This window comes from Ranitomeya variabilis, chromosome 4, assembly GCF_051348905.1.
Source record: "Ranitomeya variabilis isolate aRanVar5 chromosome 4, aRanVar5.hap1, whole genome shotgun sequence".
Taxonomy (NCBI): Eukaryota; Metazoa; Chordata; class Amphibia; order Anura; family Dendrobatidae; genus Ranitomeya; species Ranitomeya variabilis.
Window position 1 is genome coordinate 624,117,164 of NC_135235.1, and position 17,769 is coordinate 624,134,932.

General features: G+C 44.1%; 1 protein-coding gene across 3 annotated transcripts in view; it reads right to left on the reverse strand.

Annotated features, from left to right (window-relative positions):
• PIK3R5 (phosphoinositide-3-kinase regulatory subunit 5) overlaps window positions 1–17,769 on the reverse strand; it is a 102,533-nt gene that overhangs the window by 34,688 nt on the left and 50,076 nt on the right. For 2 of the 3 annotated variants that reach the window (XM_077253533.1, XM_077253536.1), the window contains exons 2-3: window positions 6,488–6,603; window positions 5,489–5,589 (exon numbers count right to left, since the gene is read on the reverse strand). In XM_077253533.1, coding sequence (XP_077109648.1) covers window positions 5,489–5,589; window positions 6,488–6,590 — 204 coding nt within the window. In that variant the 5' untranslated portion in view covers window positions 6,591–6,603. Of the gene's footprint in view, window positions 1–5,488; window positions 5,590–6,487; window positions 6,604–16,828; window positions 16,937–17,769 lie in introns of those variants that run through there. The other variant, XM_077253535.1, reaches the window with a different exon arrangement.

The following is a 17,769-nucleotide window of genomic DNA, read 5'->3' on the forward strand; positions in this document are numbered from 1 at the left end:
CGCGTTCTCCACCACAATGTAACAAAACACTCCGGGATCGCCTTTGCTGGGGTCAAAGGTCACGTGGTTTGTGCATTGAATTCTGAGGCGACAGCAGGTTTGCAAGTTGGCTGATCTTAGGTCAGGTTTATTAAAGTGAAAGCAACATAGAAAAAACAAAACATAAAAATAAATCCTAGCCTGTCCGGCACTAACTAAACCAATACGTTGCTATCTTAACAACTGGGGGGGCTTCTCCCACCCAGCTAACAACACATAGTCCTTGATCACAGCTCTCACTCACGTTTGTCTCACACAGACAGGCAATCTGTGTGCCCCAGGCTGACGATGGAAACCCCCAGCTGGTCATCCTTTATTCCTGCACTTATTAACCCCTCGGCATCCTGAAGATACTGAGCGGCCTAATTCACATAGGACAAGTACCTGGGCGAGATATATCTGCCCCCGATTACCAGACCGACATGACTCTTACATATAGCAATTATATTCTTTTACATAAGTGGCAGTATTATAGTAATTATATTCTTTTACATAGGGGCAGTATTATAGTAGTTATATTCTTGTACATAGGATCCGTATTATAGTAGTTATATTCTTGTACATAGAGGGCAGTATTATAGTAGTTACATTCTTGCACATAGGGGCAGTATTATAGTAGTTATATTCTTGTACATAGAGGGCAGTATTATACTAGTTATACTCTTGTATATGGGGGCAGTATTATAGTAGTTATATTCTTGTACATAGAGAGCAGTATTATAGTAGTTGTACTCTTGTACATAGGAGCAGTACTATAGTAGTTATCTTCTTGTATATAGGGGCAGTATTATAGTAGTTATAGTCTTGCACAAAGAGGGCAGCATTATATTAGTCATATTCTTGTACATAAGGGCAGTATTATAGAAGTTATATTCTTGTATATGGGGCAGTATTATAGTAGTTATATTCTTGTACATAGGGGCAGTATTATAGTAGGTATATTCTTGTACATAGAGGGCAGTTTTATAGTAGTTATATTCTTTTACATAGGAGCAGTATTATAGTAGTTATCTTCTTGTATATATGGGCAGTATTATAGTAGTTATATTCTTGTACAAAGGAGCAGTATTATGGTAGTTATATTCTTGTACATAGAGGGCAGTATTATAATAGTTATATTCCTGTACATAAAGGGCAGTATTATAGTAGTTATATTCTTGTATATGGAGGCAGTATTATAGTAGTTATATTCTTGTACATAGAGGGCTTTATTATAGCAGTTATATTCTTGTACATAGGTGCAGTATTATAGTAGGTATATTCTTGTACATAGAGGGCAGTATTATAGTAGTTATATTCTTGTATATGGGGCAGTATTATAGTAGTTATATTCTTGTACATATAGGGCAGTATTATAGTAGTTATATTCTTGTACATAGGGGCAGTATTATAGTCATTATATTCCTGTACATAGAGGGCAGTATTATAGTAGTTATATTCTTGTATATGGAGGCAGTATTATAGCAGTTATATTCTAGGATATAGGGATCAGTATTATATTAGTTATGTTCTTATAAATAGTTGCAGTATTGTAGTAGTTATATTCTTGTGCAAAGGAGGCAGCATTATAGTAGTTATATTCTTGTACATAGGGATAGTATTATAGTGGTTATATTCTTATATATAGGAGCAGTATTGCAGCAGTTATATTCTTATATATAGGAGTAGTATTATAGTAGTTATATTCTTTAACAATGGAGCAGTATTATAGTAGTTATATTCTTATATATAGGGGCAGTATTATAGTAGTTATATTCTTGTACATAGGGCAGTATTATAGTAGTTATATTCTTGTATATAGGGGCAGTATTTTAGTAGTTATATTCTTTTACATAAGGGGCAGTATTATAGTAGTTATAGTGTTGTACTTAGGGGACAGTATTATAGTATTTATATTGTTGTACATAGGATCAGTATTATAGTAGTTATATTCTTGTATATGGGGTCAGTATTATAGCAATTATACTCTTTTACATAAGTGGCAGTATTATAGTAATTATATTCTTTCACATAGGGGCAGTATTATAGTAGTTATATTCTTGTACATAGGATCAGTATTATAGTAGTTATATTCTTGTACATAGGGGCAGTATTATAGTAGTTATATTCTTGTACATAGAGAGCAGTATTATACTAGTTATACGCTTGTATATGGGGGCAGTATTATAGTAGTTATATTCTTGTACATAGAGAGCATTATTATAGTAGTTATATTCTTGCACATAGAGGGCAGTATTATAGTAGTTATATTCTTGTACATAGGGGCAGTATTATAGTAGGTATCTTCTTGTATACAGGGGCAGTATTATAGTAGTTATAGTCTTGTACATAGAGGGCAGCATTATATTAGATATATTCTTGTACATAAGGGCAGTATTATAGAAGTTATATTCTTGTATATGGGGCAGTATTATAGTAGTTATATTCTTGTACTTAGAGGGCAGTATTATAGCAGTTATATTCTTGTACTTAGGTGCAGTATTATAGTAGGTATATTCTTGTACATAGGGCAGTATTATAGTAGTTATATTCTTGTATATAGGGGCAGTATTTTAGTAGTTATATTCTTTTACATAAGGGGCAGAGGGCAGTATTATAGAAGTTATATTCTTGAACATAGGAGCAGTATTATAGTAGTTATCTTCTTGTATATATGGGCAGTATTATAGTAGTTATATTCTTGTACATAGGAGCAGTATTATAGTAGTTATATTCTTGTACATAGAGGGCAGTATTATAATAGTTATATTCCTGTACATAAAGGGCGGTATTATAGTAGTTATATTCTTGTATATGCAGGCAGTATTATAGTAGTTATATTCTTGTACATAGAGGGCTTTATTATAGCAGTTATATTCTTGTACATAGGTGCAGTATTATAGTAGGTATATTCTTTTACATAGAGGGCAGTATTATAGTAGTTATACTGTTGTACATTGGAGCTGTATTATAGTAGTTATATTCTTGTACATAGAGGGCAGTATTATAGTAGTTATATTCTTGTACATAGAGGGCAGTATTATAATAGTTATATTCTTGTATATAGGGGCAGTATTATAGTAGTTATATTCTTGTACATAGGAGCAGTATTGTAGTAGGTATATTCTTGTACATAGAGGGCAGTATTATAGTAGTTATATTCTTGTATATGGGGCAGTATTATAGTAGTTATATTCTTGTACATAGAGGGCAGTATTATAATAGTTATATTCTTGTACATAGGGGCAGTATTATAGTCGTTATATTCCTGTACATAGAGGGCAGTATTATAGTAGTTATATTCTTGTATATGGAGGCAGTATTATTGCAGTTATATTCTAGGATATAGGGATCAGTATTATATTAGTTATGTTCTTATAAATAGTTGCAGTATTGTAGTAGTTATATTCTTGTGCAAAGGAGGCAGCATTATAGTAGTTATATTCTTCTACATAGGGATAGTATTATAGTGGTTATATTGTTATATATAGGAGCAGTATTGTAGCAGTTATATTCTTATATATAGGAGTAGTATTATAGTAGTTATATTCTTTAACAATGGAGCAGTATTATAGTAGTTATAGTCTTGTATATAGGGGCAGTATTATAGTAGTTATATTCTTGTACATAGGGCAGTATTATAGTAGTTATATTCTTGTATATAGGGGCAGTATTATAGGAGTTATATTCTTTTACATAAGGGGCAGTATTATAGTAGTTATAGTGTTGTACTTAGGGGACAGTACTATAGTAGTTATATTCTTGTACATAGGAGCAGTATTATAGTAGTTATCTTCTTGTATATAGGGGCAGTATTATAGTAGTTATAGTCTTGTATATGGAGGCAGTATTATAGTAGTTATATTCTTGTACATAGAGGGCTTTATTATAGCAGTTTTTTTCTTGTACATAGGTGCAGTATTATAGTAGTTATATTCTTGTACATAGAGGGCTTTATTATAGCAGTTATTTTCTTGTACATAGGTGCAGTATTATAGTAGTTATATTCTTGTACATAGGAGCAGTATTATAGTAGTTATATTCTTGTACATAGATGTCAGTATTATAGTAGTTATATTCTTGTATATGGGGCAGTATTATAGTAGTTATATTCTTGTACATAGAGGGCAGTATTATAATAGTTATATTCTTGTACATAGGGGCAGTATTATAGTACGGTAGTTATATTCCTGTACATAGAGGGCAGTATTATAGTAGTTATATTCCTGTACATAGAGGGCAGTATTATAGTAGTTATATTCTTGTATATAGGGATCAGTATTATATTAGTTATGTTCTTATAAATAGGAGCAGTATTATAGTAGTTATATTCTTGTACATAGGAGCAGTATTATAGTAGTTATATTCTTGTATATAGGAGCAGTGTTATAGTAGGTTGTACCTAGAGTAAATATTTTAGAAGTTTCAGTGACTGCTATGTTATTGATTATGTTATTCTATTACTTTTTATGTCATAGTGTCTTCATGTCACAGAAAGATCAGAGTATTTCTGACGAGTGAAATGCCCTTCAAACTTGTGGATTTCAAGGTGAAACATCTTGCTTTCTGAGGTTGTTTATTAAAGTTGTCTAAATAAGAAGGAAAACGTGATTAACAAAAAAAATTAAATCTTCAATTGAGAATGCTCATCAGGTCATGTTTTCCAGAAGATGTGACCAACGATGTCATCCCCAGGATTTCAGCCATTATTTGGTAGAGTTTACTCTCCTCTCTTTTTGCTATATCCTGAGAATTGAGTTGTGAGACCTCAGCCCACTTGCTGTATATTATTTCAGATGGCGGTCAGCACTTTTTCACCTGACAGTTATCTCTCCTACCTCCCTCATACACATGCACGCTCAGTTCAGCAGGATATTCATGTGTTTTTAGTGGTGAGATGTGAGGAAGCTACTTGTTTCCCAGTGATACACAAGGATTGGGCATTGTAATGCATCATGTCCAGTTTGTCCCTCTACTTCATCCACATGTCTATGGAGACCACAATACAAATTAGATAGTTGGCCGACCTCTACAAAAGTTAGATGAAGTCTATTTAACCCATTCATTCCCTTTTCTAGCTGATGGTAAGGAGAACTTTCATTTGGAACAGCCGTGAATAACCCATAGCAAGTGATATGCTTATGGTAGGAGACAGAGATGAGCAAATCAAATCACAGAACCGTAGTACAGCGGCCACATCTGTGGTCCAAGGCCACTAGGCAGAAGCCATCCCAACATCCTCCAACCTGCTAGAGTCCTTGGCATCTCTTCTGATTATTTTGCACAGCGTGACTTCATGCACGCATCATGCCGCAATGATGATGTCATGATGGGCCTGCAAAACAGAAGAGGCGCGGGGAACTCCGGCAGTTAGATGGTGGTTGTTCACAGTGGCCGCTGGACCAGGCTCCTGCGAATGGAATGATTCACTGGACTCTAGTAGGAGTTGATACATGGGGTCATTCCTCACCTCTCTTGTCCTGTCCAGGATTTTCTCAGCCAGTATAATGTGATTGGCAGCCTCACGATTCACCAGCTCCTCCAAGCTCCAGTAATTAAGACAAAGCCCCGCTGGAAGGCAACAATGTTTGTGACAATGAGTGATATGACTACAAGGTGCACGGTCAACCGTCGTAAGTTACAGTGAAGTGTGTGAAAAGTTACTTTCTCACGGTGCTAAGAAATATCAGAACACTTCCCTTATTTATACAAATGAAGTTTGTTACCTAGCTGAAGGGAAGCCGATACCATGCGGTATTTTTATTAGTCTGTTCTTCACATAAGCAATTTCCATCAGCTGTCCAACCTATCTTAATAGCTTTTCATAGTCTTCAGAGTTCAGTTTTTAGGATGTGTGTCATTTGTAACAAATGTCATTTTGTTACCTGGTGTAAATGCCGTTGTTCACCTGAATCCGAAGATCTTATTCTATTGTTCCCTCGACTCTCCGTTCCTGAGCTATGGCCTCCTCTTCTCTGTAAATAAATCTGTTACCCAGGTGGGTGTGGCCCTCAACTTTTCTCTGTGGCCATCTTCATGATGACACGCCCAGTTGACTAAAAAAGCCCTAGATTTATATACAGGTAAGAGGAGGCCATAGCTCAGGAACAGAGAGATGCACCGGATTCAGGAGTACAGCACCATTTACACCAGGTAAGAAATTGCATATTATTTTTGACAAGTGGTAGGTCTACATGAAAGGATTGGTCCAAAACTAATACAGATTTTCATTCTAAATGTCTCTCTAAATTTTATTTTAATAATATCAGCATTTTTCTAATATGGTTTAATTAAAAAGTCCCTAGCCTTCCATCTCTAATCGAATTGCTATATTTTTTTGTACCTATTCCTGTTTTGATGACACTTTGTTTGAGAATACTGGGATACTCAAACAAGGCTGCAGTCACTGTCTCCACCCTCAGTCTCTGCGTTGTAGTACCTTGTGATAGCTTATTTACAGAGATCTTACCTGTCCAAGTGGAGGAGGAAGATCCAGGTATAGCACTGAGCCCATGCAGACACCTCTCTAACGCATGCTGAATCCTGTCCTCGGTGCAGGATGTGTTCTGCATTTTAAGGCATGTCCTGAAAGAAGAAGATTCAATAAATCATCGTATTCTTAAGCAGTACCTCGAAAGTGTTTAATTTTGCAAAGAATAGTATGTGAATCTAAATAACGCTACAAGTTGTTTTTTTTTTAAATATAATCTCTTAAGAAAAATTATCTGGTGAAGTGCTATGACATTTACATATATAGTATGGTGGCTTAGCAATGTGCACATCCACTAAATTTCCAGAGTGCTGGTGGTCACACACAGTGGCGTATCCAGGGGGGGACAGCTGGGGCATGTGCCCCGGGCGCAGCCGACAGGGGTGCACCAGCGGGCCGCCTGATGATGCGGCGGTCCAACGAGGCTCCTCGTTGAGTCATACCCAGGGGTCGGCAGGAGAGGGGGAGCGGGGGCTGTCTAATTATACTCACCTGCTCCTGGCGCGGTCCCTGCAGGTCCCTGGCTCCCTGGCGCCCCAGCTTCTTCCTGTACTGAGCGGTCACATGGTACCGCTCATTACAGTAATGAATATGCGGCTCCACCTCCCATAGGGGTGGAGCCGCATATTCATTACTGTAATGAGCGGTACCAATGACCGCTCAGTACAGGAAGAAGCTGCCGGCGCCGGGGAAGCAGGGACTGCACCGAGCCAGGAGCAGGTGAGTATAACGGGAAGGGGAGTGCAGCGCGATATTCACCTGCTCCTCGTTCCGGGCAATGCTCCGTCTTCAGCATCTTCTGCAGTGACGCTCAGGTCAGAGGGCGCGGTGACGTGGTTAGTGCGCGCCCTCTGCCTGAACGTCAGTGCAGAAGACGCTGAAGATGGAGCGGCGCCGGAACGAGGAGCAGGTGAATATTGAAAGTGTCGGGGGCCTGAGCGACGGAGAGGTGAGTATGTGATTTTTTTTTTATCGCAGCAACAGCAAATGGGGCAAGTGTCTGTATGGAGTATCTTATGGGGCCATAACGTTTGTGCAGCACTATAATGGGGCAAGTGTCTGTACAGAGCATCTTATGGGGCCATAACATTTGCGCAGCATTATATGGGGCAAGTGTCTGTATAGAGCATCTTATGGGGCCATAACGTTTGTGCAGCACTATATGGCGCAAGTGTCTGTATGGAGCATCTTATGGGGCCATAACGTTTGTGCAGCACTATATGGGGCAAGTGTCTGTATGGGGCCATAATCAACGTTTGTGCAGCACTATATGGGGCAAGTGTCTGTATGGGGCCATAATCAACGTTTGTGCAGCACTATATGGGGCAAATTTCTTTATGGAGCATCTTATGGGGCCATAATCAACGTTTCTGCAGCACTATATGGCGCAAATATCTTTATGGAGCATCTTATGGGGCCATAATCAACGTTTCTGCAGCACTATATTGGGCAAATGTGTCTATGGAGCATCTTATGGGGCCGTTATTAACCATTATGCAGGATTATATGGGGCTCCTGATTCAATATGGACATTCAAAAACACTTAAAATACTGATGTCTCAATTAATTTTTATGGTATCTATTTTAATATTATGGGGATTCAGGAATGTACCTTGGCTTGGTCATACAGTTTCAATAGAGTTAAGGTTCAAATGGGGGAGGTTTTTTTTGGGGGGGGGGAGCCGAACTGATCCTTTGCCCCGGGTGCAGGAAGGGCTAGATACACCTCTGGTCACACATGCTCACTACCTCAATTAACTGCATGGTGATCTTCTGTTCACGATACCAAGCATCAATGACATTGTTTTGGTGGTCCGGGGTCTGCTGAAGGCCATGGTTTTACACCTACAAGATCAGCGCTTTTACTGTAGTATTGCAGTGTATAAGCAATCACAGGTTCAAAGCCTAAAAGAATGTACGTTATAAATATATGCACATACAGTTTATAAAAGCTGAAATCACCCCCCTTTTCCCCAAAAAAAGAAATCTAAAAAGTAAAAAAAAAGTTACGTGTGGCATACCACATATGTAACTGTCTGAAATAATAAAATATCATAGTATTTTCCCCATATAATGATTGCAAAAAAATAATTACATTGCAAAAACACAGGATTCCCCCCCAAAAAAAATGGAATAAAAAAAGATCCGAAAGTCTAATGGACCTTAAAATGCTTATGATAAAAACTACAGCTTGTATCTCAACAAACAAGACCAGCATAATCCTGGAGTCTCCCTGCCATGTACACTGCTGAGTAGCCAATAGAAATGGCTTTCTGCCCTGCTTGTCAGGGAAGGAGCAGAATCTCTGTAGTACAAGTGCAGCGCCCCAGAGTCCTGGTCGTTGCAGTACTGATGCCCCGCCGCTAAGGGGGGCTATGGTACGTCTGATGGCACTGAAGGAATTCACCTGACCAGGTATCACAGACACCAATACACTTCACGGTCTGGCCTCCAGGGGGAGCTAAGGGTGCTATGTATTAGGCCACTCCTCACAATCTGGTAAAACTGGGGGTTAGGCAGGAAGTTAGAGAGAAGCTGACTGGGAATCGAACAGGCAGCACCCTGTGGCAGAGGGTGTTGCGGGGAGAGACTCAGGGGGGTCCCTGTCAGGGGTGGGATCCTGACAGAGGCCTAGCGAACAGAGAGAACGTTACGGGACCGCGCCTGCACTAGATAGCGACGGTGCCCTAAGAAAGGACGAGAAGCGAGGTATATTGTGCTGAGTGAGAAACGAGATCAACGCAACAAGGAGAAATACCAGTAGGAGTCGTGCTGTAAGACGAGGCAACATCCTACTGAGGCGCGTAGCCGGAGGCCGGAACGCCGAGGAAGTACTAGGCTCCAAGCAATACTTCAAACCTACGGCAGGACAGTCAGCTATAGGCGGGCTGTCTCACACAAATCACCTACGAAGACATAGGGGGCAACAACAGGAGAAGGGCGACACTAGGGTCCAGGAAGAGCTCCGAGCCTACCCGTCATACGGGTGCGTCCTAGCCATATCATCTGGGGGACGAAGAAGATCAGAATCGAGTTGTGAGGGAACACGAGAAACAGACACAACAGTTGTGGGGACTATCCCGTAAGCACAGCAGGGGAGGACCGCAACACACAAGCGCTAGAAGGTAGGCACAGATTTCCACCTGCAAAGGGAACTCTGGAGGTGCCATCGGACCGGCCGGACTTGCGCAGCCTGGTTAACCGTATTCCGGACTGAGGATCCTGAAGCCTTCAGTAAAGAGGTAAAGAGACTGCAACCTGGTGTCCTCGTTATTTACTGTGACCAGCACTGCACCGCACTACCACCACCATCCACACCTTTCATTGGGCGCCCCTCAGCAGGGTCACGGACCGGGTCTAGCCACCGTGACAACCCCAGAGCAGAGACTCAGAGGCCCGGTACCGGGTACCCCTCGGCCCTGCGGCAGTGGGGGTGCTGCAAACTTGGCGTCACGAACAGGATCTACTTAAGCCTGAAGAATCAGGTCATGTGTGCCTTGGAACTGTGATTATTGTGCTTGGTCTGTGACTTATTGCAAAGACTGTGGACTGCCACTTGCCGCCAAAAGTTCCCGCCAAAACCGCCGCCATTACAGCGCTAAGGAGAGCGCAGGAGAAGAAGAGGGGCATGAAGTGGGCGTAAACAAGCTGAAGAGCGCAAAAGACAATGGCCGCCCAGTCTAAGTATTTCTGTCCCTTGAGGACATGTCCGTCAGCAGCCGAGATCCTCCTCCTAATCCTTAATGGAGGGCGGAGGCAAAGAAAGCGAAACCGCCCACGGAGGAGAGAGCGGGAAAAGGATGAAGAAGAAGAAGCGAACCATGTGGAGGATGCCATGGCGAGCTGCCCGGAACCGGAGCGTGGGGTCGGAGCAGAGGACTCCCCCAGCTACCCGGAGGGACACCATGACCAGGCCTCCACCGCTGATACTGACTTCCTGCCGGCCGGAGTGGATGAGCTCAGCGACCAACTCCTGCGGATGCAGCTGAGCACTGAGGCCGGGTGGAAGAAGACCTTCATCGGGAGCCTCACCAGACGTCTGTCGGCAGCCTCGTCTGGTCCGGAGCAAGAAAGAAGTTCCAGCGCTCCGAAGCCAGAAAGCAAGGCTCTGCCGGAAAGCGAAATGCTGCAAACGGAGATGACAATGCCGCAGCGCAAGGCCCTGCAACTAGCGTTCCAGACCCCAGCGGAGACGGAGCAGATCGGCACCGGAGGGACCGCATCTGAAGCAGGTATGAAGAACGACCCTGCCTCGCCAGCAGAGGACCGGCTGATAGGCCCCGTCACGGCACCCCCTCTCCCTGGGACCTATAGCCTCCAGCGCCTTACACCCTGGGATCGAGCCACGGGTAGGGAGCACTTCTTAAAGGCCCCGATCTCGCCGATCACCTTGCCGAGCGAGGTCTATGCGGAGCTACGGCCGCCAGAGCGAGAGTAAACCTCGATGCCATGGATATGTAAATAGTTAACTGTTTGTTTCCCTGCTTTTTGCTGCTTTAAAAACCCGACTAGGGTTATTCTTAAAGGGATCCCTTTGTTTACCCGGGATCCCTTCTTCTGCTTTTTGTTTTTGTTCCTGTTTTATTATTGTGGAAATGAACTGCTGGATCATGAACACTGCATGATTACAAACTCCTTGTAAATAGTTTGCACCTTCTTAAAGGTGCCCTCTACTGGTTTTATAAAAGAAAGGACTCTTTGCGAAGAAACTGTTCCTGGAAGCAGTACCGGAGTCCTTGCTGCGTACGGACTTGCAGCTTGAGAAGTTGCACTACCTCATAGAGACTTGGTTCCTTCTTAAAGGGAACGTTCACCCATAGCACTTAAAGTATAATGATGCCTTAAAAGAAATAGTGATAATGCTTATATGTAAAGTTATATGTAGTCAGAGAGTTGATAGTAAGAAATGTTTAATGATGTGTCAGAGAATGAGGACAGGAAGTGGGCCCGTACGGGGTTAGTCGGTGAGTCCTCCTAGGAGCCATACAGAGATGGCTCGGTGATCCTGAACTGAGAGATGGATGATACGTTCTATACTGTGTATAGTAGCAGAAAGGCAGTAGGCCTGGGCTGAAAGGGGCGGTCCTGCAACAGAACGAGAGGCAGTAGGCCTGGGGCAGATAGACAGGCGGTCCTGCAGATGTAAAGATGGAAAATGAAGGAAAAAGTTGATTAGCCTTATAATGTTTTATAAGAAGGTCTTTAGTGGATTCAGCGTGTACGTCCTTAAAGGCAACGTTAAATTATTGTTCAAAATTTTGCACTTAGTAGAATACCCGGTTGGGTAAGAAAAGTTATTTATAATATGCTATTTAAAGTATTTAACCAAGTTTGTAACGTTCAAGTGTCCTCACCTCCCATAAAGGGAAGCTCTGTTCAAATTTACTTATTGTTACTGCATTTTCAAAATTGTATGTCTTTTTGCTGACATGTATTGTTGTTTTCTTCCCAGTCCAGGAGTACTGGATTTAACCGGGGGGGAGTGCAGCGCCCCAGAGTCCTGGTCGTTGCAGTACTGATGCCCCGCCGCTAAGGGGGGCTATGGTACGTCTGATGGCACTGAAGGAATTCACCTGACCAGGTATCACAGACACTAATACACTTCACGGTCTGGCCTCCAGGGGGAGCTAAGGGTGCTATGTATTAGGCCACTCCTCACAATCTGGTAAAACTGGGGGTTAGACAGGAAGTTAGAGAGAAGCTGACTGGGAATCGAACAGGCAGCACCCTGTGGCAGAGGGTGTTGCGGGGAGAGACTCAGGGGGGTCCCTGTCAGGGGTGGGTTCCTGACAGAGGCCTAGCGAACAGAGAGAACGTTACAGGACCGCGCCTGCACTAGATAGCGGCGGTGCCCTAAGAAAGGACGAGAAGCGAGGTATATTGTGCTGAGTGAGAAACGAGATCAACGCAACAAGGAGAAATACCAGTAGGAGTCGTGCTGTAAGACGAGGCAACATCCTACTGAGGCGCGTAGCCGGTGGCCGGAACGCCGAGGAAGTACTAGGCTCCAAGCAATACTTCAAACCTACGGCAGGACAGTCAGCTATAGGCGGGCTGTCTCACACAAATCACCTACGAAGACATAGGGGGCAACAACAGGAGAAGGGCGACACTACGGTCCAGGAAGAGCTCCGAGCCTACCCGTCATACGGGTGCGTCCTAGCCATATCATCTGGGGGACGAAGAAGAACATCAGAATCGAGTTGTGAGGGAACACGAGAAACAGACACAACAGTTGTGGGGACTATCCCGTAAGCACAGCAGGGGAGGACCGCAACACACAAGCGCTAGAAGGTAGGCACAGATTTCCACCTGCAAAGGGAACTCTGGAGGTGCCATCGGACCGGCCGGACTTGCGCAGCCTGGTTAACCGTATTCCGGACTGAGGATCCTGAAGCCTTCAGTAAAGAGGTAAAGAGACTGCAACCTGGTGTCCTCGTTATTTACTGTGACCAGCACTGCACCGCACTACCACCACCATCCACACCTTTCATTGGGCGCCCCTCAGCAGGGTCACGGACCGGGTCTAGCCACCGTGACAACCCCAGAGCAGAGACTCAGAGGCCCGGTACCGGGTACCCCTCGGCCCTGCGGCAGTGGGGGTGCTGCAAACTTGGCGTCACGAACAGGATCTACTTAAGCCTGAAGAATCATGTCATGTGTGCCTTGGAACTGTGATTATTGTGCTTGGACTGTGACTTATTGCAAAGACTGTGGACTGCCACTTGCCGCCAAAAGTTCCCCCAAAACCGCCGCCATTACAGCGCTAAGGAGAGCGCAGGAGAAGAAGAGGGGCATGAAGTGGGCGTAAACAAGCTGAAGAGCGCAAAAGACAATGGCCGCCCAGTCTAAGTATTTCTGTCCCTTGAGGATGTGTCCGTCAGCAGCCGAGATCCGCCTCCTAATCCTTAATGGAGGGCGGAGGCAAAGAAAGCGAAACCGCCCACGGAGGAGAGAGCGGGAAAAGGATGAAGAAGAAGAAGCGAACCATGTGGAGGACGCCATGGCGAGCTGCCCGGAACCGGAGCGTGGGGTCGGAGCAGAGGACTCCCCCAGCTACCCGGAGGGACACCGTGACCAGGCCTCCACCGCTGATACTGACTTCCTGCCGGCCGGAGTGGATGAGCTCAGCGACCAACTCCTGCGGATGCAGCTGAGCACTGAGGCCGGGTGGAAGAAGACCTTCATCGGGAGCCTCACCAGACGTCTGTCGGCAGCCTCGTCTGGTCCGGAGCAAGAAAGAAGTTCCAGCGCTCCGAAGCCAGAAAGCAAGGCTCTGCCGGAAAGCGAAATGCTGCAAACGGAGATGACAACGCCACAGCGCAAGGCCCTGCAACTAGCGTTCCAGACCCCAGCGGAGACGGAGCAGATCGGCACCGGAGGGACCGCATCTGAAGCAGGTATGAAGAACGACCCTGCCTTGCCAGCAGAGGACCGGCTGATAGGCCCCGTCACGGCACCCCCTCTCCCTGGGACCTATAGCCTCCAGCGCCTTACACCCTGGGATCGAGCCACGGGTAGGGAGCACTTCTTAAAGGCCCCGATCTCGCCGATCACCTTGCCGAGCGAGGTCTATGCGGAGCTACGGCCGCCAGAGCGAGAGTAAACCTCGATGCCATGGATATGTAAATAGTTAACTGTTTGTTTCCCTGCTTTTTGCTGCTTTAAAAACCCGACTAGGGTTATTCTTAAAGGGATCCCTTTGTTTACCCGGGATCCCTTCTTCTGCTTTTTGTTTTTGTTCCTGTTTTATTATTGTGGAAATGAACTGCTGGATCATGAACACTGCATGATTACAAACTCCTTGTAAATAGTTTGCACCTTCTTAAAGGTGCCCTCTACTGGTTTTATAAAAGAAAGGACTCTTTGCGAAGAAACTGTTCCTGGAAGCAGTACCGGAGTCCTTGCTGCGTACGGACTTGCAGCTTGAGAAGTTGCACTACCTCATAGAGACTTGGTTCCTTCTTAAAGGGAACGTTCACCCATAGCACTTAAAGTATAATGATGCCTTAAAAGAAATAGTGATAATGCTTATATGTAAAGTTATATGTAGTCAGAGAGTTGATAGTAAGAAATGTTTAATGATGTGTCAGAGAATGAGGACAGGAAGTGGGCCCGTACGGGGTTAGTCGGTGAGTCCTCCTAGGAGCCATACAGAGATGGCTCGGTGATCCTGAACTGAGAGATGGATGATACATTCTATACTGTGTATAGTAGCAGAAAGGCAGTAGGCCCGGGCTGAAAGGGGCGGTCCTGCAACAGAACGAGAGGCAGTAGGCCTGGGGCAGATAGACAGGCGGTCCTGCAGATGTAAAGATGGAAAATGAAGGAAAAAGTTGATTAGCCTTATAATGTTTTATAAGAAGGTTTTTAGTGGATTCAGCGTGTACGTCCTTAAAGGCAACGTTAAATTATTGTTCAAAATTTTGCACTTAGTAGAATACCCGGTTGGGTAAGAAAAGTTATTTATAATATGCTATTTAAAGTATTTAACCAAGTTTGTAACGTTCAAGTGTCCTCTCCTCCCATAAAGGGAAGCTCTGTTCAAATTTACTTATTGTTACTGCATTTTCAAAATTGTATGTCTTTTTGCTGACATGTATTGTTGTTTTCTTCCCAGTCCAGGAGTACTGGATTTAACCGGGGGGGAGTGCAGCGCCCCAGAGTCCTGGTCGTTGCAGTACTGATGCCCCGCCGCTAAGGGGGGCTATGGTACGTCTGATGGCACTGAAGGAATTCACCTGACCAGGTATCACAGACACTAATACACTTCACGGTCTGGCCTCCAGGGGGAGCTAAGGGTGCTATGTATTAGGCCACTCCTCACAATCTGGTAAAACTGGGGGTTAGGCAGGAAGTTAGAGAGAAGCTGACTGGGAATCGAACAGGCAGCACCCTGTGGCAGAGGGTGTTGCGGGGAGAGACTCAGGGGGGTCCCTGTCAGGGGTGGGTTCCTGACAGAGGCCTAGCGAACAGAGAGAACGTTACGGGACCGCGCCTGCACTAGATAGCGGCGGTGCCCTAAGAAAGGCCGAGAAGCGAGGTATATTGTGCTGAGTGAGAAACGAGATCAATGCAACAAGGAGAAATACCAGTAGGAGTCGTGCTGTAAGACGAGGCAACATCCTACTGAGGCGCGTAGCCGGTGGCCGGAACGCCGAGGAAGTACTAGGCTCCAAGCAATACTTCAAACCTACGGCAGGACAGTCAGCTATAGGCGGGCTGTCTCACACAAATCACCTACGAAGACATAGGGGACAACAACAGGAGAGGGGCGACACTAGGGTCCAGGAAGAGCTCCGAGCCTACCCGTCATACGGGTGCGTCCTAGCCATATCATCTGGGGGACGAAGAAGAACATCAGAATCGAGTTGTGAGGGAACACGAGAAACAGACACAACAGTTGTGGGGACTATCCCGTAAGCACAGCAGGGGAGGACCGCAACACACAAGCGCTAGAAGGTAGGCACAGATTTCCACCTGCAAAGGGAACTCTGGAGGTGCCATCGGACCGGCCGGACTTGCGCAGCCTGGTTAACCGTATTCCGGACTGAGGATCCCGAAGCCTTCAGTAAAGAGGTAAAGAGACTGCAACCTGGAGTCCTCGTTATTTACTGTGACCAGCACTGCACCGCACTACCACCACCATCCACACCTTTCATTGGGCGCCCCTCAGCAGGGTCACGGACCGGGTCTAGCCACCGTGACAACCCCAGAGCAGAGACTCAGAGGCCCGGTACCGGGTACCCCTCGGCCCTGCGGCAGTGGGGGCGCTGCACATGTCAACATAGCTTTGAAAACTCCTTATACAAGAGAAATAAATAGCGACTATGTTGTCAGCTGCCAGTGGGAGAAGGAGACTGATTCTGTCTAGAGCTCTTTTTCAGCAGAATGAACAAGAAGTAACACCAAAGGGAGTAAGGACAGAAAAAAATTTTTTTTATGCTAGAAATGCTGCCAATCACTGAAAAACAGCTATTAACAGCATATTAGTAGGAAAATGATTTCAGAGATAGCTCTTTTAATAGCAAATAAAACACTACAAAAACTTCTCATGTGAAAGCTAAGTGGATTTCTCATAGAAGTGAATGGGGACATTTTTCCAACCATTTTTTTATCTGGTGTTTAAGGAGGATTTAGCGGAAAATCCAAAGTGAAAATTGTAAATGTATGCTTTGCGTTTTTCTTGCAGATTTCTCTCTTTCCACAAGGAAATTCACTATAAAATCGACACAATTTTTTTTACAGATTTTGTCACTTGATTTGCTGCTATTTTCAACTTGAAGAATTGAACACTGGAAATGTCCTGCATGGACATACCCATAAGGCACTGCTGCCAATTGGAGAGCTGTCACTTCTCCCCCGAAAGCAACCCATGACACCCAATAAACACAGCACACATTAGATTCCAGTTCGGTGGCCTAGGACAAAATAGAAGAAAACAGAAAATATTTAATCGCCATGATATATTGCGCCCACTAGATATTACGGCAGAGCCTTTGAAGACGTCATTGTGATGAATGTGTTTGTAAATATTATTGCATGAATATAAATCATTGATAATACACTTTCTAAATATAAAAATATAAGCCAATAAAATATCTTAAATTGGTGGAAAATAATTAATAGAATGAAAATACTTAATATTGCAATATTCATCGAAATAGCATAAGTTTGCGTAAAGGTTTAACCAATTATTTTTATGACGAGCTCCTTGGCCGGGGACAGGTCTGTAGGAGTTCTGATTATCAGCACATTTAGTTATGTTTTAGGCAGCTCGATGTTGAAACACTGGTCCTCTTCACATAGTAGGAAATTCCCCCAGAAATTTCTGTGAATGGGACATTATCCAGCACCATAAATGGCGACTGTAAAGTAAGATACAAGGCACTAGAGCTTACAACTTCCCTCTTTCTTATCTCATAGTGCAAAACCAAGCATTTGTACGTCAGTCTGAGCAGAAGAAAAGGGGAACTAATGTAGGAGAAAAGGCACACAACGTTGTGTCTGACCTTTTAAAAGGCAATACGTCATAAATGGTCTCGTGTGGACTTGATATGCTTATTCCTGTGCAAGTGCCTATTGTATAGCCCTAAAGGTGTCCATACATTGCTCAACTGAACCCACCGATATTTGTTTTATTGTCTACTTACAGTAATTGGGGTCTCCTAACTCTCCCTGACACATGATATCGGCAAAAATAAGGGTTGTTCACATTGTTGAGAGAAATAATCTGTATACCAAAAATTATCTAATATGTG